At 38.5% G+C, this 25,169-nt stretch overlaps 1 protein-coding gene across 2 annotated transcripts in view; it reads right to left on the bottom strand.

Annotated features, from left to right (window-relative positions):
- Nucleotides 1-598: 598 nt before the first annotated feature.
- The window catches only part of kdrl (kinase insert domain receptor like), a 41,335-nt gene continuing 16,764 nt past the window's right edge, over nt 599-25,169 (bottom strand). The window contains exons 12-30 of one of the 2 annotated variants that reach the window (XM_030145708.1): nt 23,070-23,178; nt 21,601-21,885; nt 21,215-21,361; nt 20,759-20,887; nt 19,615-19,721; nt 19,000-19,129; nt 18,225-18,329; nt 16,107-16,220; nt 15,847-15,935; nt 15,507-15,660; nt 14,663-14,760; nt 13,844-13,966; nt 13,512-13,623; nt 11,818-11,917; nt 9,510-9,615; nt 8,237-8,358; nt 7,366-7,444; nt 6,318-6,421; nt 599-3,211 (exon numbers count right to left, since the gene is read on the bottom strand). In XM_030145708.1, the coding sequence (XP_030001568.1) occupies nt 3,028-3,211; nt 6,318-6,421; nt 7,366-7,444; nt 8,237-8,358; nt 9,510-9,615; nt 11,818-11,917; nt 13,512-13,623; nt 13,844-13,966; nt 14,663-14,760; nt 15,507-15,660; nt 15,847-15,935; nt 16,107-16,220; nt 18,225-18,329; nt 19,000-19,129; nt 19,615-19,721; nt 20,759-20,887; nt 21,215-21,361; nt 21,601-21,885; nt 23,070-23,178 (2,397 nt within the window). In that variant the 3' untranslated portion in view covers nt 599-3,027. The remainder of the gene's footprint in view (nt 3,212-6,317; nt 6,422-7,365; nt 7,445-8,236; nt 8,359-9,509; nt 9,616-11,817; nt 11,918-13,511; nt 13,624-13,843; nt 13,967-14,662; nt 14,761-15,506; nt 15,661-15,846; nt 15,936-16,106; nt 16,221-18,224; nt 18,330-18,999; nt 19,130-19,614; nt 19,722-20,758; nt 20,888-21,214; nt 21,362-21,600; nt 21,886-23,069; nt 23,179-25,169) is intronic. The other variant, XM_030145707.1, reaches the window with a different exon arrangement.

The raw sequence follows: 25,169 nt of genomic DNA, 5'->3' as shown, positions 1-25,169 counted from the left end.
CACACACACACACACACACACACACACACACACACAGTGCCTAGCATCAACATTATTAGCATTAGCACATCGTACCCATTAGGAACAGTGAGCTGCCATTATTTATCATTTATAAGTTATTATGCAGTTATTTCCAATTGAGCCGTATGTTTGTAACCCCTGAACTACAATGAGTTTGACACCCCTGTTTGAAGGAATATTTAAATGAGAAAATATTTAACAATGATCAAATGCAACCTATGAACCAAACAGCTGTGGAATGAGTTACTGCTACAGTTCATTCATTGTCAGATTATCATCAGTCTGTTCACATTTCAACTTAAATGTTTGCTCTTTTCCTTGCAAAATGAATCCCAAGTGTATAAATGTGTCTGCAGACCTCAAAACTTTCAGATCCCTTCAACATGAATTCCAGATGCCAACCCTTGATTAGATGAATTAACAATCTAGGAATTAATCAGGTACATTTCCTGCTTTTCTGGGTGTTTACAGGAAGTGAATCAGGCAATGAAACTCATTAAATGACAAACACTGAGACGTCAGTAAAAACAGCAGCTGATGAGCAAAATGAGAGTACAAACATTCTGTCACAAGGTTATTATTGTATAAATATATAGATCTTTATTCATTTATTTCTTTCATATGCTCAGTTTACAGTGTTGGGGGACTAAAACCTGTTACACTACATGAACAAAATACAGATAAAACTATGACGAGGGTTGAAGCTGCTGCATTATTGGTCATTATTATGTATAAAATAACACAAATCATTAGAAAAGTTTCAAATGTAGCATAAAATAACACAATGTGAATATTATCCATTAAATGAAAGCATGAGCTTGATGATCATGAGGCTGGCAGAAGCAAAACGACAAAAATACTGTGAGTGTAAGTTAAACTATGTAAAGTAATGGAGTTTAGAGTTAAAAAGAAATGCAAAATAAAAGTGTGTTACATGTTTGTAACATTGTAACTTTTGACCCTCAACACTGCTCGATAATAATATAATATACCTTTAGAATACAAAATATTATAGTTGATATAAAGTATCAGTGCATAATTACATCTTCTCCTCAAAAACATGACAAACTGGTCCACAAACAAGACATCGATTGGAAACAAAAGGGTTAAAATGTTGATGCGATGTTTACATAGTGACAAATACTGTTTCGTTAGTGGTCAAAAAGCTGAACTGAATGAAGTACAGAATGTTTACAAGGATGACACGAGTACACTATATGGACAAAAGTATTGGGACACATTGAATTAAGGAGTTCTGTTGCTAACAGTGGGCTGGGCTACAAAATGATAATAAATGTCACACTATCATTTTATATTGCAAGAAACATTTTTTCCTTCATCTTTAGGGTAAATCTTATTCATGCTGTCATCTAAAACACTTACAAGACATTCTGACACATTCTGACTGTAAATACTGTTTAAACCTACAAGTAACCAGCTTGTTTCTTCCGCTCTAAGGAAAAAAATCAGCCTTTAAACTTAGAATAAATATTGGCTGTACATTTATCGTGATTAATTACATGAACACTTTTATCAAGATAATACTTCAAATCAACAGGAATGTTACGTCCTACAACCAGTAGGTATGATGTGTCCCAATATTTCTGTCTTTACAGTGTATGTATAAGTGGCTGGCCCTAAACACTCTCAAAATAACCTGTTTTACAAGTAAAATTCTGTTAAAACAACGATGTTACATGTTAGCACATAATTAAAACTACAGCAAACCAGGGCATACTGGTTCTAACTTCACACACATGTAAAGTTTGTGTCGCCTGCACCGCAAGCTTCACCAGCACAAGACAAAGGATACATGACTGTGCACATTCAGACTCCCTCAGGTTTACTATCAGTGAATACAGCAGCACGAACAGCATAGAAATCTGAAACCGAATGCTAGGATAATGCACATCGCTATTAGGAAGATTGAGCTTAAAAATCCACTGGTTAACTTTTAAATATGAATGTAAATGAACAACAGGACTCGGTTACTAAAAGACAGTGTTTACAGTCTAAATAAATACAGAATTTATCTTATTAGTGCTTTTGACAAACTGCTCCTATTATGTTTTGTTCTAATCTAATGTTTTCTTACCTCAATTTGTACATGAAAACAATTTAATGTGGCTCCCTGGTTCTCGTCTCCTTTAGTTTGACTTAATATATACAGTGTTTGAGATTCATTTAATACCAGACTGGGACAGACTGGAGGAGGAACCATTAAAAAATGCCCCTTCATGCTTGAACAGTATTGTTAAATCCAAAGCCGTCTGGTCTTACTTTCAGCTTGACCCTGTTTCCTCCATTGACCTGTGATTTTTCATAACTGGGAGAGCTTAGAAAGATGACAGAGTACCCCACTATGGGTCAACCTGAGTTACATGAGCTTTACTCAAAGTACAAAAGCAATGGCGCCTCGAATATAAGACTTTTAAGAACGTCAAATTAATGTTATTTGGTTCTCAATGTCCTCCAAACCTTCATATGGACAGAAGTAGCTGCGTTACAAAAAGAGCTTCTTTTACTTTTATGTACAAACTTTCTGGATTTTACTTTCGAAAGCAACTTAACATGTATAAAATATCTCTGTATAAATTTTAAAAACCTAAGCTATCCTCTTTTTTCAGGTCTTCATTAACATACGATTGTATTTGGTTAAAATCTGTGGAGAAGTTCGAATGAATGCAGTTGGTTTTCACAGTAGATTAAAGAAATACCTGAGCCTGTTTTCAGCTGTTTGACAAATCACAGTGGGTGTTGAAGGGACCAGCAGCATTAACGTCTGAAAACTGGAAAAGAATCAACAGTCTACAGGTTTCCTTTTGTTGCACAGCAGGCGCCCTGGAAGTTCATGAGTCGATTCAGAGCATCCTTTCTAAACACATTATGAGGCAATCTCACGTGTTTTCCTCTCAAACTTTGCTATAGTTCAGTCCACAGATAAACAGAGGAGAACAAAGGCCTGGGGGGGCTGTCAGTCAGAGTGTCCAGGCAGTGGGGAGGAGGTTAAACTGGAGGAGTGGAGTAGCGCACCACATAGTTGTAGTCTGGCGGAGGGCTGTGACATTCCAGACCAGCATCCAGGGCTGAGTCATCCAGGCTGAAGTCCAGAGAGGGAACGGTCGGAGGGAACTTCTCCTTCTCCGAGTCCGTCAGCACAGACTCTTTACTCTTACTCACCGCCTTCATCCTGAAAAACACAAAGCCGAACAATGTAATTATCAACAAACTAAAGCCGCTTCTACACCGATCTGTCATTAAACGTCCACAATGTGCTCTTATTCTTGTCGCAAGGTAATGGAAGACTCAGCCATGAAAATATGTAATGGAAGCACAAAAACAAGCGCCTACAAAAACACTGATGAAAACAAAGGAAAAGACAACAAACACAACAGATACAACACAATCAGTGTGGCCTACACCACGATCAATGGACATGTCAGACTTTTTCTCAATATGCAAACTTGAGTACACAATATGCAGCTCTGGAAAAAATTAAGAGACTGCTGCAAATTTCCAGACCCGAACCCTGTTGAAAACCTCTGGAATGTGATCAAGAGGAAGATGGATGGTCACCAAACACCAAACAAAGCTGAGCTGTTTTTATTTTTGGCATAACACACCAAGAGTGATGTGACAAACCATGCCAAAGATGCAAAAAAAGATGTGATACAAAATCAGGATTATTTCACCTAATACTGACCCATTAGTTAATATACTGGTTTTGTGTTTTTTTAACAAATGATTTGAACATTGTATTTACATTGTTTGAGGTATTAATGTTAGTACTTTTAGTTTAGAAATGTTTTACTCAATATATATAAATAGTAAGTGGTCTCTGCAATACATCCAACTTTACGTACCTGTAACTTTATGCATATTGTTCCATAATAAAAGTATTACCTCAATATAAATCCATATTTGACATTTTCATTTACAAGTACTGCAATTTTAATGATAGTTATTGCTAGTATTGCTAGTTATTAACCTGAATTTTACACCACTAAAATGTTTTTTAAAAGCCCCTAAAACACTCTTCAAAATAATGATTGTGGCCATTAAGAAGGGTATTGCCAGAAGCTGGTTAAAAAGTGATGCTCCAAACCAAAGGCAATGGATGGACATTATGGACGAGATCTACAGTATGGGGAAAATGACTTTCTACCTGCGAATCAAAGCAGGTGACTTTGAACAAAAATGGAGGAAATGGACACTGTTCAAAGACATGGACAGTGCTCACACTACTGCATGATTATTTCTGCCCCATCTTTCTTTCCTTTCCCCTTTTTTTGTTGTTTGTTCATTTTGGATAATATTTCTTGTACATGTTAATATACAAAAACAAACAAAAAAAGCCCCCAGAACAGGCCTGAAGTCGCTGATGCTGTCACATTTAAATTCGGTGGTTTAACTATTAACTTGATGAAAAATGACACAGTCAGGGTGAAAATAGGTTCAGTCTGTGTTGAACAATAACTGTTCAGCTCAACTTAGTGTAAACACAGTGCAACACTTCTCTAATTTGATAAAGTTAAATGCTCTCATAATGGATCCGTTGGATGTGAGAAATGCCCCTTGTGACGCTCAACAATTGGACAAACATTTCCTTATTCACAAATGATGTAATCAATCATCCTGAGCGTTTCTGCTTCATTTGATGCTCAGAATATGAGTAATTGCCAACTATTGTCTTTGGCGGTTGCTAGGGGTTTCCAGGGCTCCTCTCTCGAGGCTAAAGGGTCAGCACCCAGTGGGGGTAAGTGACGCCTGTGTACTGGAATGCTGTTTTGATGGATAGGTACCTGTTAAAGTACACTGTTAACTGGTTTTTAATACCTGTTAAAGCGGGTGTTAAAAAACAGTTAACAATAGCAGTGCTGCCCTGCTTGTGGTAAACACAGGGGGGTTGTACTGTACATTTGGCAACAGGAAGCAAATGGGATAGTGATATCTGAGGTGTCAATCTTGATGATGTTCAATTCACAAACTGACTCTAAGAGCAACAGGTGGAGCTCTGCTGGACAAAAAGGAGGGCAAAAAGCGCTAACTAACAGGCGATGAAGGCTCTTGTAAACCCTCCTAAGTTCAAAGGTGGCAGTGATGGAGTGGCTGCACAACAAGGATGTCCTCCCCTCCAAATATAAATCACTCTCTGCATGCCTGGGCTGATTCTTTTTGCCGTGGCAGAGGCCCTGATAACATGATGAGGCCAGTATCAACGCTCTTCTGCTTTGACTCCCTGTCAGAGTTTTGAAAAGGAAAAACCATGTAAAAGACACTGAGCCTGGGTGTGAGCAGTCGATTAATTATAGTGCTTCAGAGGCAGACATTAACTGTGCTCAATCTGTTTAATGAGTTACTTCCACAGCAGTTGGCTACATGTTCCCTGTTAATAATTTATGTGTTGTATGTTCAAGTTTAACAGATTTGGGATGCATGAAGATCTGCTTTGGAGCAGTTTATTGCCATTTTCCTCCTTTAAATCTCTTAAGTGAAAGCCAAAAATACTTTAGAAGAGCATTAATAGCTGCACTGTGCAGACAAAAGGAAAGTAATGCCATGAAGTTTAAGCATAATTACTGAGTTCGAGGGTTTGATCCTGCAAATTAACCCTGCCACTAACTGCTGTGAACTTAATACGTAAACCTTGAGAGACCTACAGATGAGAAAGAAGAAAAAAGATTTACACAGATTTGTCTCTAACCTTAAACAACCTCTGAAGTGAGAACATATTGTTTCTGTGTTTTTGTTTTATGATAGTTTTGCCTTGGAAGGATCCACATCTTAAAGTCATCATAGGATCCACAGGATTTTGGAATATCTACTATAGCCTGACGTCACTGCATATGTGTATAATGTGTGTTTTTTGGAGTATAGCGGGGAGCCATGAGTCATGACTTGAATCCGTCTGGGAGGTGTCTCATTCAGCACAAACAATCTGTATGAAAACAAAGGAGGTTTTAGTGCGCGGTCTTAAAACAGTTGAACCTCTAGTAATGCACCCACTCTGCTTTTGTGCTCAGTTTGTCACCTTCAAGCTTTATCTCACCCCCATCTCCTTTGTGCCACTCTCCCTCATGCAGGCTTTCTTCAGACAAAAGGGAAAACTAGCTGCTGGTTTCTTTTCAAAGTAGAAGGAACTTAGTGTGTGTTGTATGACAGTTATAGCGTCTACATTCCAGCACAGCGGGAAGGTTTCCAAGCAGGTATTTTGCGGTCTTTTCAGTGTCCTTTTGTGTTGGTGTGTCACCTCCAGGCCATATTTAAAGGGCTGTTGTGTGGTGTAGTGTACGTACGCCAGAGCCATGATGCTCAGAGGTCGGCCCGCCAACGATTCTAAGCGTATCAGAGTCTTCATGTTGTCAGAGGACAAGCCCATCCCGCTGTCAGAGTGACCACCCTGTTAATGACAGAGACAAGTCAATTAATTATGATGCGACCATCTGTGAGGTCAACACTGCATACAAAATGGTAACACAATTCATGTCCTTGTAATGAATATTAATAGGCAATGATACTCTTATAACATAATTATGAATATTCTTTTGTGTTAATAATACTTTTATACCTTTATTAGCACTTACAAGAAATAGTTTATAGACTGCTTAAGTACAATAAAAAAACAACCTATTATGGCAGTGTTAAAATTGGTTAAGGTTTATGGTGCTTAATTGAGATTAATATATACTTAATATGTAGTTATATAGCTAATGATTTATTCATTAACAGCTATTTATCCTTTTTTCAGGAACCTGTTTTAGAGATAAAAAACATTCCTGTTGTAAATACTATTAAATGGATGTTACTTATCTATCTAGAATGAGCTCTATATGGCATCAAGGCTGATACAATGCAAATAAAAGAAACATTTAATATTTTAGGGTGAAAAACAAGAGCATTCATTATCCTCCATAAAGCAATATTCGTGCTTTAGATCCAGTGGTTGATAATAGCTTCGTAAATACAAAATGCAAATTAATTAATCAAGCAAAGCAACAAAAAGCTTAGAGAAGATTTAACCTTGACATAATGTAAATTAGTTCAACTTAAATGTTACTGATTTATTAACTTTCCAAAGCAGTCTATAAGCTGTAAATAACTTCCCAAATGCTCATAAATGTCTGAAATAAAAATATTTAGGATGTTGTCAACACTTACAGTATTAACATATAATAATATTAATAAGAACCTTATTGGACAAACTTAACACAAGCACCTGAAAAAAACTCAATAAATGCTCTAAATCTACTCAAGTTCACTCAGGGTTCTAGATGGAGTTTCTTCTTTAATGCCATGTCACTTTCCTGGAGTTCAGATGATGGTTTAGTCTCCTGACTAACTCACCTCATGGTTTTCATGTGTCCCAATGTCCATGGTGACCTCATCAAAGGTTTTCACGCTCGCAGGGCGGATCTTGATGTTCCTAGGAAGAAAATATTACCAGGATGAGACTCTAAAACACCCCAACATTTTCAGTTTCACTTTGAACAATCCTCTGATTTCACAGGAGTCAAAAAGGCAAAGTTTAGCCGCAAAACCGCAGGAACCTAATCATTTGGATCAACAATGTGTACCATGTATGACACGGAGCTTTGAAAGCAGACCTTGTTTGCTTTGCATTTCAACACGGAGCGGCTAAAACAGCGGCTTAATTTAGCTAAGGCGTTAACTGTCATTACTGCTTTTCAGCACCTTTTCAATGCATACACTTGGAGGACCTGTGAAAACCCAAGAGCTCAACAAATATTATTTTAAGTGGACATAAATCTAGAAGTAGCCTCTATGGTTTTGGAGGAAATTCCAATACTGAAAACTGTCTGGCCATCATGCAGCCATGTGCAGCCTCTTATTGTCCTCAGGTCAGATGTAAATGTTCCCCTGCTATAGTTTAGTCTCAGTGCTACAGCAACAGTGATTGTTTTGGATATTATTCAATGCGATTCAGGAAAATGATTTATTAATTTCCTTGGCAAAACAGACTCAGAGTGTTGATCTTTTACAAACTGAGAATAGGTTTTCATGTCTTTAAGATAAGATGATTTATGTCCCTTGAATGCCTTAACACGGTCAGAGGGGAGGGAAACAAAACAAAAACAAGAATCAACTCAGCACATTAAAAAAACGGGTAAAAAAGCAATCATCTGTCCAAGTACATTAAAGTCTCATATGTCTATTTTATGTAGACTAGTAGAAGAACAATGAGACTTGTTCTCACCAGGTGCTCCCTGAGTCGCGGTGGGAGACGGGCCGTGTGGGCGTCTCTTCTGATGGAACCACGGTAGACGGGTCTCCTACTTTGGCCAGAAGTGTGTTAATGGGTATGTAGTGTTTCCCCTCCTGAATCAATCAAAAAATATGACAGAACATGTAAGAGGAAGAGCTGCACTGCTTTCATGATGCAGATTAGAAGAGGAGAGAAGAGGATTAGGTAGATTCATGGCTGGAGCTGAGCGTTTGTTAAACAAACACACACATCCACAGGTCATGGCGGGCAGCCAGAGAAACTAAGGTCAAGCGTAATAAATCCAATACAATACTCATGATGTTGGAGAGATGGCAGAGTCTGAGACCAGCCTTTCCGCACTGAAATAATACCTGTATTAATGAGAATCCCATCCCTCCACTGTTCTCTCTGTCCAGTCCAGTCAACAGTTACTCATGAGGACATATTTCACATGTTCATTTATAATGCAATATCTTGTAGTAACTCTATCTTAATGTCCTCTTACTTTACCGAAAAATACATTACACTGTGCAGACTTGGCAGAAAAAGTGGCTTTTAATTCCTTTTTGTGTGCCAATAATGTACAGTCAAAATAAAATAATGACATGACATGATTTTATTTTGTTGGAAAAATTGAAACAAGCAGATAAGCATAATCTCTGTTTGTAAAGTGTCACTGTGAAATTACCACTTGTATAAAGGTTCTTAAGACTACCTTGCTTTTTGAGTTCCCCACAACAGATCATCATGAAATGTCTGAGCACTTTGGATTTTCTGCTTTTCTGAAAACCAATAAAACTTTCTTACACTGTCAAAAAAAATCTTCAGTTGTGTCAGAAAATCCTATGTTTTGTCAGACCAATAATGGCATTGTTTTCCCTTTGTTTTCAAGTGCAGTTCCTCTTGCAGGAATGATGATTCTGTTTCAAAGTGAGCCAACTATTTGTGCCGAGTGTGACTTCCCCTCTCATTGACTCTAGACCCTCCCCTGGGTTAAACACTGCTCTGCGTCTTCTTACAGTTGCTGCTTCCGGAATAGTTGACTCATTACAGGTAAGTAGTGACTAATGCTCTAAATATGTTTCATTGGAAGTGAGATCTGATTTTTAAAATTTGTCAGATAATGTTTTCCTGTTTGAGATAACCACCTTTTAGCCTCAATTTAAAAAGCTACTTATAATAAAATATTGTGCTTTTGTTGATAGTGATAGTATTTGACATCCTGAAGCTTTTATTTGTTGATTTATTGTAGTGTGTCACATACCTGTTGCACACTGGCCTGAAGTAGATCTCCCAACCTTTCCACCAGCTCAGTAAAGGTCGGACGCTCCTGTGGCTCCCCCTGCCAGCAGTCCAACATGGTCTGATAACTACGAGAAAACAGGAAGAAAGAAATGAATAAAGACTGACACGCACACACCTTCAGCATAGCAGATGGTTGTTAATAATGCAAACAGCATGAGTGACATATATAATATTATAAGTTCATAACAGTGATCCACATTTTATCCTTGTGAAAAAAATGCTATCAGAGAGTTGGCAGCCCTTCAGCTTTCAAGACTGGCACATAAACGACCACATCTGGTCCACCTCTAAATCCACTGTCATCTAAATATTCCTACGTTCTGTACATACCGTTCCCTATTTTCATAGATCCTAAACCTCTTGAGCTGTATCTGATTCCCTTTTGGTTTTAGTGTGAAAACCTGGAGTGCACACAGCCTCTTTCAGCTCTGTGACAAGTTGTCAGCATCCCTGCCCATGTGGGAAGATTCAGAGCCTTTATGTGAGTTTTCATGCCTCGTCCCATTTTGTGCAGGAATTTAGAAACCGGGTACCAAGACTGCTGCTGAACGTGTGTTCATAGCATGTTGCTGATTGGCACTGAGGGATCCCTCTAAGGTTTTATATAAACATTGCCTTCATGGTTCCCTTTTGGCATTATTTTTGGCCAATTCCAAGTTTTAAGAAAATAACTGTAAAGAGCAGTTAGCCTGCTGCCACTATAGGTAACCCCCCCTATCTCTCTGTTTGAGTTCCTGTACAGAGAACCTCCTCCTCCTTACTCAGTGTTGTCTGGTAAGACTGAAAAAAGTGGTTGTGAGTCTAGCATTAATGAACATAGACTGTACTCGACCAGGTGGTAGCCCTCGTAATGTGACAGGATGTGGAGAACATGATCGGAGTCTTTATGCATATTATCGAGGGGGGAAGTAGACACATTGTATGACTGCTCAATTTAATCCACATTTCCTGCCAAGTTTGTAATGAGAATAAATAGCCCCCTTCTGCATGTATTGGGTCTTGAGGGAGTGTGTGTTTGTGTGTATGAGCGGCTCCTTCTGTAGAAATGAACTACTCTGATGTTGTGCAAGCACAGGAAGCGAGCATCCTTTTTATTGTACTCCTACTCTCTGAGCAGCATCCGCTAAATTTGTAAATTCCAGAGTCAAGGTGTCATTCCTTGTGGCTAAGAGGCACGTGATCAACTGCAGACCCCTGAATGGAATCAGAGGGATTCACTCCACTGACTCCAAATGCATTACTGTGCAGCCCATTTAAGCTGGTATCAGCAGGTTTTTATCTTGGCTTTAAATTAGAGGCAGACCTCACAGTTATATGCATGCAAAATATATAATGTGCTTGAACCATGATGAAAAGTACACGAGATTCTTGGCACCAGTAAGTCTGTGTCAACAGATCCATTGGTCTGACTGAGCACTACAATCTGGATCACATTTTGTGTATCATTTCCAATCAGTGTCTCCTTGCAAAGCTGATAAATTCATTCATTTCGCTTTACTTGGCACAAGATACTTTACAAGTCTGGACCTTCTGATACCACGTCATTACTAAGCAGGACAGTGTTATGTATTTAAAACAAATAAGATTTGTAGAGTTTGACGATATGAGTCATTTTAAATTAAAACCAGACCCGAGGTACGCGGAATTGTCAGAGGGAGACCCAGATCTTGTAGATCTCCGTGTGATTGCCAGGGTCTGGACTGGCTTCTTTAGAACTCATCCACTGGACAGAAGAGCTGCAGTAATCTTATTACAAAAACAACATCGGTCTGTTCAGAGGAATCACTGAATGACAGCACTGATACCAAAGACGAACACTGCCTGTTCTCCCACAGATATTTCTTCAGGCACTATTCACGAGTCAAAAATGATCCGAGATCTGGCTCTCATGTCTGGGTGAACATCCGCTTTTTCCCCAGATACTTTCTTCAAATGCGGTGCCCAGTTACAGCTGCACCACTGTCAATCAGAAAACATTCATAGCTTCAAGCTCACCGCCGCAGAGTTATTCAGTGGCTAATGTTTCTGTTTGCAGTATTCAGAGTAGAATTACCCCTGATTCTTATCAAGCACTCCTGATCTTTGGGTACAACGACAAAGAGAGGGATGAAACAATGTCTCCTCTGAGCTGCAGACATGAGAGGATTCTACCCACTACCTCTGTTTTCTGGAAGGTACCTGCTCACTACAAGGAAAACTCTCTACTGTCTTTCATTCACACATTTAAAAATAACTTAAAAGTAAGTGCAAGTGAGTTAAGTTCTCACATTTCAGAGGAAGAGTATTCTGGCGCTCTCATCCTGGTCCCCTCCTTCAGCCTGCAGCAAAATTCCTCATCAATTTGGACACCAGGGTATGGTGATGCACCTAAGTGAGGAAAAACAGGAATAATGGAGTTAGGGTTTGTACATAAAAAGACTGTTCATGACTTCATCACATCACCATGATGGAAAACATGGAATGATGTAATATTCACATGATAAAAACCCAAATAATTAAAAAATATATGCTTAATCTGTACAGTTTGTTTCCTGACTTAATAATACTTCTAAAGCTCATTTTGATTTGAGCAGAGGTCCAGGTGATATTATATATTTGTATAGATATTTGTGCTGATTATATTAAATGTTTGTAGTATGTATACTATCTGGTGTCATTTATAAAGTGCCTCCTTTCATACATGAATACTAGAATTCTAGGTGTTGTATTGTATCATAATGTAATGTATCCATATGTTTGCATATCAATATAATGTTTGTGATGAAAAAACAACTCATCTGTTTCTACATAACTGTCCATTGTTTTCAGAAATGACATCACACATACTGTATGACAGACTGGCTCTGCAAAACACATCAGAATTACTCAGAAACTTCTGACCTCCAAATATGATCAAGTTGCAAAACCCACATCTTTGCCGCTTTTCTTGTTCACCTTGTATCCTCATTTCCAGATTTATTTTCTGCTAACAGTACCCAGATGTATAAGTGTTTTTTTTAATGAAACATATGGTGAGAAAGTGCCAAGAAACATAAAGAGACATGGAGAAAAGAAAGAGGGGGGCTTAAGCTAGTGACGTCAGTGTTCTTTACATTTTAAAGGGTATACAATTTGACACACTATTCTTTTAACGGTATAGTATGGCCACACATCCATTCACGGTTCTCTCAGTCTCTCACTTCCCATGGTGGTGTTTGAACATACAGTATGTCATGTTGAGTCCAGCTATAGAAACATGTGGTGAGCTCTGTGCTATGGTGCATAGGCAGCCGTGGACTGACACACAATGCTGTCTTAAAGGCTGTAGCAGTTTCACAGCAGGGCCACACATTTACACTGATCTGGCTGCTTGGCTACATTCAGTTTTTGTTACCAGCTGGGAAGAAATGGATAGCTTAAATAGGAGGTGTTCTGTCATTTTAATGCCCCATGCTTCTACTAAAAATCACAGTCTGACTGAGTGTTTTTACACAAGTGGGCATGAAAATAGTTTTCACAGGCTAATAATGTAAGCCCAGGGTTTTTGTCCCACAGAAACAATTACACTGTGCAAGAAGACAGTTATTACCCAGAGTATCTTGTGAGGTTTATAGCTGAGGCACAGAATGAGTCCCTTAAGCCTGTGCTGTTCTCTCACTGAGCAGCTCTTATAACAAAATCCCCGGTTAATGTGATGTTTTGTGTGAACGTAAGAATATAAAAAATAATCAGAAAGAACAAAATGAGAATTCACTGCCAGCATTTAGAATATTTCAACTTGTGCTTGACATTCCTCTTTACTGTGCAAGTGGTGTTTATGGTGTCAAGATATCCTTCTATGTGTTGATGGTGCTTATAATTGTTCATTATTTATAATCATAAATATTTAATTGTATTAACTGTATGCAAAGGTCTGTGTAAATATACTAATAATTACTTCTTGACTTCAAATAACATCTCTGTGTGGACAAATGGAACTTACCTAGAGAGAAAATCTCCCACATCAGGACCCCAAAGGACCAAACGTCACTCTGAGTTGTGTAGATTTTGTCAAAAATGGCCTCAGGTGCCATCCACTTGAGCGGCAGCCGAGCCTGTAAACAGGTGTACATATTTAACTAAACAGTAACAATACTTATAGATTAAAATCTATGGAGGAACAATTTATCTATTATTTTAGGCAAACACGGAATTCCTTTGTCTGTCAGTTTAGTGTTAGCGAATCATTTTGGTATGATTGATATTAATGATATTAAGTTAAATTGTTTTCTTAATTAAACTTAAAACACAATATGAGATCAAATTAAAACTTACATCTCCCTTGCGAACGTAGTCTGGGTCTTTGTAGATGTCTCTAGCAAGTCCAAAATCACAAATCTTGACAACATTATTCTCAGAAAGTAAGATGTTTCTTGCAGCCAAATCACGATGAATGCACTGATGAAATGAGAGAAGACAAAAATTACTATTCAATAGGACGCTGAAATGCACAAGTTTAGGTTTACTGCATGGGACTAAGTCCATAATTAGTGCTTTGTGTGCTATAATATAATGCATGGCCTCTTGCAGAGCAACACATGGTCAAGTCATCAGAGATATTAAAATAGGAAATGATGTGTTCCATATCCGAGCTAAAAAATGGTCTCTTACAGGTTATGTAGAACAATGGCTTTATTCTCTAATCAGTTCCATCCGTTCTCCAAATGTATGAATGACTTAAAAAATGAATGAGTTCTAGATTAAAATTCCATTGAAGACTTGACCCCACAACAACCAGATGTTTGAAGTTGGAGCAAGTTTACCTCAAGAACAGCCAAATGTCTCATAAATGCCATTTGCTGTTTATCTGTATACAGTGCACAATTTTCCACATGAACTGCACGTACAACAGTTTTAATGGGAAGTGTCAGTTTACTTCTGTTTATATATATATATATAACAGACTTTGCTGGTTTAGTGCATCAGTTTAAAGAGATACATGCATAAATCTAAAATTAAACTGTCCTGATCTAAATAAAAGTGACATCTTTTAAAAAAAAAATCCCAATTGCATAGAAAACACAATAAACAGATGGAGTGAACTGGTCTTTTGGGTGACAGCCCTTTATGTGAATTAAATAAAGAAGAGAATACCTTGCGTGAAGCCAAGAACTCCATGCCTTTTGCAACTTGGAAACTGTAGCAAATTAAATCTTCCAATGTCAAGACCCTCTTATATAAATCCTCAGCTTCTGTGAGACACAAGAACACATAAAGAAAATCCAGTGAGATTTTTTTAATTCATGAATTATATAGCCTTTATGTAAACAAGCTTAGGTGTGTTTTGAAATGCAGTCTAGTGTGATCAGCAGCTTGCGGAACTGGTCAGATAAATCAGGTAAAATGAAACAGTAACGACTCCCATGGGACACGTTTTGGACTGTAACACATCATTTTAACCATCCATCCTGTCACGTACTGTCTCCTCCTACACACTCTGTCTTTAAAACATCCTTCACAGATGAGAGATAAAAACAAATCACCATTTCACCTATTTGTCAGATGTTAGGTGAAACATATAGACAAATATACTGGTTGGGGGTCTCAGAGAGGAACTCATGAGGAGTCCTTCCACTGGCCCACCTGAGTAAACATCTAATCAAACCAGAAATAACACATTAACGACGAGGTGGACGTGCAGGGCCAAAGCTGGAGCCTTGGATTAGAGCATGAGGTGGGTCAGGACAGGATATAAACAGACGCCTCCCTATGCTCAGTGGGGTGACAGTGGCTACTGCTGAGGTGATTGTACTGCTGAACAGGAGGAGGAAACGTCCCATCAGAGTTGGGATAGAAAACAATCTGAGGAGAGCTTTCATTTCTGTGCAGGACGGGTGGGGCAGAGGTGAGATGGAGGAGGAGGGGGACCCCAGTGGGGACAAACAGAGGGGGAAAGAGCGCAGGGGTGGAAGGGAAGCAAGACTTGCTTGGCCTTTACCTTCTTCCTCTTCCTCTGAGTCGCAGTAGCTCTTATCTTCGATGAAGCCAGAGCTGGCTGAACTTCCGGTGCTGGCCACGCTCTCCAGGCGGCGTTTCATCAGTTCGCTGAGCTCGCAGCCCGATCCTGACGACATCACTTTACCATCCTGGTTCTGAGCAGCACACATTTATCATGTTAAAACAGATGGGGTTAAATACTGCTGCTGATACGGAACCGGCTTTTCTACATGGTTGTCAAAACAGTGCACTCTCGCTTACTCAGCCAAGAAGTTCACAGCTACACTGATAAGAAAACAGGAGAATTGGAAAGTCTCTAAGTCTTGACGCTTGTGACTCACCTTGTACACAAGAAAGTCATCCCTTTTGCCTCTCAAATAGTTGGACAAGTTGCCGTACTTGCAGAACTCCACAATCATCATCAATGGGCCTGTTCAGATTGTATTTTTTCAATGAGCATTATTATATTATATGACAAGGAAAAGGTTGAGAGATACAGATGATATTTTAAACTTAAACTGACGTTCAATCTCACAGTAATTCAATAGTCCTTAAAACCAATTAAGAGTACATTATACAAGTTTTCAGTCAACAAACGCACCTCCAGGCTTTGTGCAAGCTCCAAGCAGGTTGACCACATTGAGGTGGTGGCCAATGTGGATCAGGATCTTCAACTCTGACATAAGAGCTTTGCGCTCATTTGATGTAGCACCTCCTGTAATAAAGTAAACACATTTAAGACTTGTTTAGTATTGGTTTGGTGTATCATTAAACATCCTGACAGGAAGAATATACATTGCACAATAAAATATGGTTTCTTTTAAGCACATGTGTTTAAAAAGTACTTTCACTTTTATAAAGTAAAGATGGAGAACATTAATCAAAATGAGCTTGTTTGTCGAGACAGTTCATTGTAGATTTATGTGACGATAATGGTAAAAAGGAGAATTTCCAAAATGGTCTCATGTTGAAAGGTAAACATATGTACATCCATTTTCCCTGACTAAAATAAGTCTGTGATCATGTGGTATTCTCACGTGTGATCGCCTGGTTTAGACTCTTTATGGTTTAAATTGAGTAGTTAATTGTAGATTATTTGTGTAGGGCTAATGATTTCTTAATGCAAAACATAAAGATGGAAAAAAATGGAAACAGTGTAAACAAAACAGAACACAAAAATGTCCTAAGAGGCACTTTCATTTCAGACTTCTGTTTCTGGTTTAAGAAATATTTTATTTGCATTTTTTCTTCCATTTTGTTTTCCACTTTGTTACTGGAGGCAAATCCTCTAATTATAATGATTATATTATTTTTTGTATGTTCCAGCTGTTATGTCATCTCATAAATTAAATAAAAATCCCTTAAACTGAACTTTGTTGGCATTTTTAAGGAAATCAGAAACACAGAAAATAAAGCATATTAACTTTGAACATGATATATGAAGATACTTTCATGAGATCTTTATAGATTCATATTTTAGGTTGAGATTCAGAAAAACATGATGATATTGTAGCTTTATGTCCAGTGATATGAACCTGTTTTTAATGGAGGACATCCTCACAGACAAACACCAACAAAATTATAGAAACAAAGTCTAAGCCACTCACATTATATGTCTGTTGTAATGATCTAATGGCTTGAATTATGAAAATAAAGATTTAGAGTTTTTAGTTTATGATGTTCTGTCTGAAAGGATATTTATGAGATAGAAGTTAAAGCAGTCGGGGAGTCTCTTAACTGAACCATGGTCAATTTGAGGAGACCTGCTGCTTTCTATTAAGTTTGACCTAAGACTAACAAGAGCCAGATAATCTGTTCCTCTCAGAGCGCTTGTGATTTATGCTGAGACAAGATTAATGCTATCGTAGTAACCATCTACATCTTACCAACAGCCAAATTTTCCATCCTTACTGATGCATGACTTTCATATCACCAATCACAGGTAAGAGAGCAGTTTGCTTCCTCAGGACTGCAGATTTTAGTTTTTCTTCAAAAATAAAATTCACATATAAAGCTGCAGTGAATTAAATAGTCTGTAGTTGAAGCCATTTCTTCATTTTCCTCTTTTCATTTTGGTTTCATCATTTATGGCTTGTGAATATTTTGGAAAGATGCTGAAACTCGATGATAAATAAGTTCTTTTTAAAACCAAGGCCTAAGGCAAGAGATTGTTTCCAAATGTTAGAATTCCTAAAAAGTGGGAACATGAACATATTTTAATGGTCAATTTGTATTTGTGTCTTACACTTTTGAACCCTTCATCATTTACACATTGTGTACAGTCAGATCTGAGCTGTCAGATCTGCACACACCCCTTTACTTTATCAAGGACAGGGTTAGAGGTCTTATCCTTTACCTCTAAATGCACTTTGTGAAGAACAGACATTGCATGCATTTCTTTGAACAGATACTCCACACAAACATTAATTGCAGTCACATGTGGTTCTGGAGCTCTGCACAAGAATAAATCTTCCACTAAAGTTACACATAGCAGTTATTCATCTGCTCCCCATACAACAATATAAATGGTGTGACGTTAATGCTGGCCTGTCTATCTGGAGCAGGACTCCTCCACAATGAACCCCACTGGGACACCGGGGCAAAAAACTGTTACATTAAAAAACTGGACATTCAACACACAATAAAATTGTCTTATTATAACACTGGAGTTTATTAAGGAATAAAATGTATGCATACATTTACTTATGTAGCACTGTACCTTTTAGCATTTTAACAGCAACAGTCTTGCAGGTTGAGAGCTTGTCAATCCCAAAAGCAGAAGCCTCGACTACTTTTCCAAAAGCTCCATGGCCAAGAGTTTTCCCTGGCAAAAGAAAAAGGCATTTGGTAAGTGGACCAACATTAAAGCGTCCAGTCCCTGGGGCACCAATATCAGACTGGGCTCTCTGTCAGTCAGGCTATGGCCCTATAATTAAAACAACACGCTGGGGCTCAGCACACCAGGCAGGGTTTTTTTTTTTTTAGAAAATTTATTGTTCGCTTCAGAGAGGATGACAGCGTGGGTCACAGATAAGTAATAACCTGACTCACTAGCTAATGATAAGTGTGACACCTATTTGTAATGTAATATTTTATGTGTCCATACCATGAACACCTTTAAGCTAAAATCTGTAACACCTGTTTGTCAAGACATACTCCTAACATGTACCAAGTGTCACCCATGGTTTCACTCTCTACACCTGGCAACTAATAAGTCTTGTTCTAGTTTAAGAGAAGTAAATTATCATTAGTAGAATCTGGAGTTACTTTTTCACACTGTAAGGTCTGCCTCACCCTATTAAAAGTGAACAGTGACAGATTTTTATTTTATCCATGGTGTTACAAACATGTTTTTAGTGTATGATTATCATCCTAAGAGACATTTTTGATTACGTTTTTAATTATAAATATTGTGTACTTGTATCTGAAATTGTGGCTTCTTTGCCTTTTATTTCGGAAAAAAAAATATTAACCAGATTTTTTTGGACACTCACCTAGCCGTAGGCGGTCGCGGGGAAACTCCCATTTGCTGCTGTCATACTGTAGAAGCTCATTTTGCTCTTCAAGGGGACACTCATCAGGATCAATGATGATGGATGGACCCATTTTGTAGTGTGCTGGTTGCTAAAGGAGTTAGAGGATCAATGTTAACTCAAATATAATAATGACCATAAAGTTACATTTCATTCATCACATGATCTGTAAATAGTGAAAATAGTAATGAGACTATTATAAATTTATTTTTTGCTTTATTTACTGGGCTGAAGGCATGGAAATGTTTCCTCAATGTTTCAATTTTGCATGAGCACATAATGTTCTACTTTGAGGGTACATACAAAAATGTACTCAGCACTTCCCAATTATCTGGAAATGTGGAAGTGATAAACACTAGCTAAACTTAGCCTTCTATTAAACCCTATTTCACAACAGGCATGAGTCAAGGAGTCAGTTGCTTCCATAAAGTCACTGGGGCCAATTTAAATGGTATGGAGTTCATGAAAAAGAGTCTGTGAAAAATTCACAATGTCCCTAGTCTGACTGTTTGAACTTCCCATATCATGCTAATCTCATGCAGATTCTAAGGAAAAGCCAGTAATATAACACCTTACCTTCCTTAGCTTGCGGATAAAGAGGATAAGCATGAGCCAGAGGAACGTGGCTGCAGCTCCCGTACACACCAGAATGATTACCTCAATGTTTGGCTTCCCTTCATCCCCTGGGAAGAAAGGAACTGTCATCAGGTACCAGACCTCTTTGTTAAAAAACCACATTGTGCTTTTGGTGATCTCATAAACTGTCTTATTACATTGACAAGGATTTGTGGAGAATTGTGACTGTGGAAAAAACAAAAAGTTTGCAACTTTGCACACAGTGTTGTCAAGATGAGAGTTTTATTCCACATCATTCCTATGTTTATTTATTGCTTCTTTAAATTTTCTCTGAGAGATTGTATACAAAAAGCAAGTGGAAACACGCTCTAGTGTTTATTACTGGTTTGTTTGGGACAAGCATACCACACTTCTTGAACAATGTTTTCTTCCAAACACTGTCTTTCTAACCATCCATATCAACACTTAGTAAATTCATTTCCCATGAATGTGCAAAGCTTTTGCAGGCTTTGTTTCATGCAATCCTTCACTAAACATAAAAAGCAAAATATGTATGTAGTCTGTAACTTAAGTCTGTTGATTTATGGAAATGGAATAAATAGCATACGCTGATATGAAGTTGAACATCAAGACTAAAATGCCCAAAGACCACCTTTACATATATGCATGCACCTTAAATAACATACAATGGGAGATCTTCTCTTCTAATATAGTACTATTATTTGTGTTTGAAGTTCTTTGGCTGTTGAAGCAGTCAATTAGTGGGCTTTTTAACACTCCACTGAGGTCGTGTCCTCTATGTAAGGACCCTCAGCCAGAGGCTTGATCATAAAACCCAAGAAAGAATTCATTTGGCATTCCTGGCAGCCACAGATTTTCTGCTAAGGGAGACTTTTCATACTGAAGTCAGAGCTATTTGTAGTGGTGACAGAAAAACATGTCTAAAAGGGCCTCTGAGACATTCTGACTGAACACACAGTACATGCCGGGGCTGTGTTGCTCGATGTGGTATTTGGTCCAAACCTAGACTGACTGCTAAGACAGAATGGCTCACGCTGGAATACTCTGCTCTAAAGGTAAATGGTTAATGATAATCTTGACCCAGATGGACAAGTATTTAACTCAAGGTGACAGAATGACTTACCGAGCACAGTGACGACTGCACTTGTCTTTGCGACACCCATAACATTGCTGGCGACACACTCATACAGACCCTCATCGTCTTTCTTCACCCTTTCAATGGTCAGAACTCCGTCCTCTCCCAAAGTGATACCTGCAACACACACACTCAGTTAAATGTTGAAAGGCTATTTTCATCTGGTGCTTGTGCTTGTAAATCCTTTGATAAAAACAAGTAGATGGAATTGAGCAGCTGAGGTTGTGTTAATGCAGATCAAGTGGCACAGTGTATTTTTATAGATCTGCCTACTTTTACTGAATATCTAACATTACAATCACATAAAAAAATCAATTCATGAAAGAATTTGGTCCATCAACAAATTTTAACAATAAAATAACAGGAGCTACTCTTAGTCTGTTAGCCTTTTTCTAATATTGTATTCATTCTCTTTCCATCGGTATGTTAGTCTTGTAGGATTACCTGGGCCTTTTCCCACTGGAATTCCATTTTTGTACCACATGATGTAGGGACGAGGAACCCCAAGGGCAAAACAAGCCAGTACCAGAGTGCTGCTGCTGTTTACATCCTGATTAGTCAGATTTTGACTCAGCCAGGGGTGTTTTCTTGCTGGAAAAAAGAGTTGAATATGCAGTTCATTTGTTGTTTAAGGGTCTAATTTCAATTGTGACATGCCAAGACATAAATGTTAAATAGAAGGCTAGAGTTGAATGAAATGACAAATATGCAGCATGTAACATACTATATTACATGTTCGCTAGTATGTTATGTGAGTAAATGATGTGAAAACAGATACAACTCATAAAAAGAGGTGTCAGGATAAGTACCAGATTCTTATATCGTCTTACCATCCACTGTTAGTGCAGCAGGTTTGACCACAACCTTCTTGTGTAGCTTATACCCCTGACACTTGTAACCTGTAGTGCTGTTCTGGGACACATTATGCAGGTGCAGAGAAAGGGAAATGGAGTAGTTGCTGAACTGCAGACTGGACCCATTGGAAGAGATGGTTTGATTCATGTGATCAAGCCACTGCAGGTCTGTGTAAAGGTAACGAGGAGCCCGACAGGTCAGAGTAACATCATCTCCTTCAATGACTGTCCGAGGGTAGATGGAAATTTCCTCAGGCTGATCTATTGTGACAAGGAAGAAGAATGTGATAAATTGGGATATGATGTTACAACATTTTCATTTGTAATTATCTCAGTCTAGGACAGGTAACGTAAGTAAATAAAGAGGGACCCATGTGATCTGCTTTGCATGAATTAAACAAAGACATGCATTCTGCTGGCAGGAGATCCGATTTTAAACTTTTTTCTTTGGTCACCAAGCTGCTTGTCGCAAGGCCAGGAATGTCAAATTTGCAGTTATTTCCTGTTTCATCACTGTTAATTGGAAGCATGTTGCTGGTGGACAGCATTGCTGATGGCGCTCCTGCAGTCATCCAATTGGAGTAAAGCTGAGTCTGGGCCCCAGGGGGACCAGACTGTGCTTGTTTATTCAGATCGCTGGAAAGCATTCTGTGTTCCATAAGAGAAGACAGCTGTTATTACAATTCTTCCTCTTTTTAAGCAGCATTCCATCATTCTTCATCTTCTCTACCTCTGGAAGAGCAGGACTCCTCTTGAGTATTATCTGAGAGACTATTTTTCATAGTTGGCTTCCTATCAAAAACTGTTGCACCCACTTTCATCCCTTACCAAAAGAAACCTTTTAGCTTTTGATTTTTTCAAGAGATGTGATTCACTCAACTTTTAAGGAAATGTGATTCACTGTGTTGCAGAGTGAACCGTGAACGAGTGCAGTGACACCTCATCCAAATCATTATTACATAACTGTCTCGGTGGATATTCATTTTGGGAACATTTGGAAATGGTCAGATACATAACAAAGGAAACTCTTGTAGCGGTAAGCTAAGAGTGAAAGAAGAATGACCTGCTTGCACTAGAGCTGGAATGCAGTTATTTGTAGCTGTTTTTTTAAAAGTGTGCCATTATGGCACTCCATATGGCTCAGGACATGTTTGCCTCTCTTCCTCCCTGAAGCTGTTCAGCTTCAGTGAAAGATGGTTTCAATTAATGCCCCCCTCTGGACTCTTTATTGCACAATACAATCTGCACATTCCTTGCCTTTTCTTGCAATTCATTACAGTGTGAACTGTACATCTATGAGGAGAAATCCAGGTCACATGATAATGAATGCTAGATACAGTGAAACAATATTTCTGCATGCATTTTTAGCTGAACTGTAAAATTTGCAGTGATTGATATTCAAGCTGTCTCATTATATTACATTCCAGAAATCTCCTTGTACTTACCATTGATGTAGAATGGGATTGTCATTGTCGTGGTGCCAACCTCGTTCTTGGCTACACAAGTGTAGTGTCCTGACACAGCAGCCCTTCCTATCACCAGTTTACTTGCAGTCTAATTAGGATCAACAAGGCAGCATTAATGGTGACATAAACAACAAATGTTTACACTCATAACTGACACTGAAGTGTGATTTATTCTTGGGATTTCAATCAGCATGAATTAATTTGGTGGTAAGAGTCGGGTAAGTCTGGACTGAGGCTGGTCTGTTTCACATTAATGAAAGGGTACATCTGGAGAATAAAAAACCCACTGACTCTCCTTGAGACCTGTGGTATAGATCTATAGCTGTGACTCGTTGTTATTTCCTGGAAAGCAGTTCTAATGCCATACTCAATTCTGTCATCACACAAGTATGACATTTTAACGGCTTAAATAGACAAAATAATAAGTGCAACTTGGGGGAGGGCCAGACTCCATGGGGCTCTGTTTTGTGTTCATGGTGACATCTGTTTTTTGGGGGCAGTCAGTCTACATCAAAGAGAGTGAATGATGTGGGTGTATTGTCTGCGTTGTATGCATGGCCTGAACTTCCTGGGCTGTAGGAGCTATTGTGTTGACTCTCACAGAAACAATCATGAAACAATTTCAAGGTTGAAGCTCTTATAAAGACCACCACACATGCACATTTCTTGATGAAAGAATAGGTGGCATAACATTATATCATACTGTCCAAGTCAAGATACTATGACATTTGTCAAAACTCTGATAGAGAGGTCTTATGATATTGCGTTTCAGCTGTTACGAACCACAATGTAACACGAGCTCAAAAACAGTCATTTAAACGACTGTGCAGAGTCCCAAAGTGGTGACCTGATCAGACATTGTGACCTCTGTGCCCATGTCTTCTTTCAATGTTTTCCTTATATTTTGACCCGGGCCAGACTGCCTCTCTACCAGGCCTTTAGGGCAGCCACTCAAGAGGCCCGGCCCTGACTACGTTCTTATTCACGGGCCAACACGATTTATGTGGGGTGACAGAGAGGAATTCACTTCCAACAAATCCCTCTTCTTTTAAACTGCTGCTTGTTATCATTGACCCTTAGTCTTAACCCTCATAAAGCACTAACGTTTGGCCACGAGAACTTGTAAATAAGCGGTGCCTCCCTATTTATGTCAGACACATATTAGACCCGATGCCCTGTGAAAGTCTTCAAATTGACAATTACCGGAGAATTGATCTGAATTGATATGCTGTAACAAATCACCAAAATCATGTATATAATATTCTTTTTTGTGTAGAAAACCTGTATGCCAATGAATTTGTGCCTAACTTGACCCACCCTGCTGTAATGGGTTTCTTTGACCTAATCCTATGGACTGACTGAGCCATGGAAGTTGAGGCCTGCTCTTAATTATGCTATGAGTGAACAGTTATAGTAACAGGCTCCCAGAGGACATTAGTTGCAATGTCTACAGTTTCCCCTTTATATGGTATGCTGTTTGCATGTGAAAATAGTGTTTGATGTTTATTGAAAAAATAATAACATGATTGATAGAAAGATGATCTATTGGTTCAATTTACTGTATTCATTACCAAAGCCAAAAAATGACATACTAATGCAGCAATATGCACTTAAAAAACAGACTTTAGGCTGATTTTAACTGATACTGGCAGGGGGATTACATTATTTATTGTTTAAGTTATATAGATTTTGTACTGTCAAGAAGGCTGTAGCCCTAAGAGAGACAGAAAGATTGATATTAGAATAGAAGATGTTTCTTTGGCAAGGATGAAGCTGCAGTGGCTTCATTTTGCAGACCTGCTTCATAAAAGCTATAAAATGAGGGGGTATTATACCTGGGTAGGAACAAATTAACTGTGTCTGTATAGTATGGATCCAGAATGTAAAAAGGCCTCTGAAGACAGAACTCATTTCATCCAAACTTTGTTCCTTATAGGGAAGTTCTTTTTGTTGCCAAATGAAAAATAGTGCCTTTCTGTTAGTACTGTACAGTATGTAAGCAATTTAGCCAAGGCTGAGTCGTGCAATATTCAGTACTGCATCTTTGTTTTTGCACATCCCGCATGGAGTCATTCTCCA

This window comes from Sphaeramia orbicularis, chromosome 10 (genome assembly GCF_902148855.1).
Source record: "Sphaeramia orbicularis chromosome 10, fSphaOr1.1, whole genome shotgun sequence".
Lineage (NCBI taxonomy): Eukaryota > Metazoa > Chordata > Actinopteri > Kurtiformes > Apogonidae > Sphaeramia > Sphaeramia orbicularis.
This window is presented reverse-complemented; position numbering and strand designations above follow the sequence as displayed.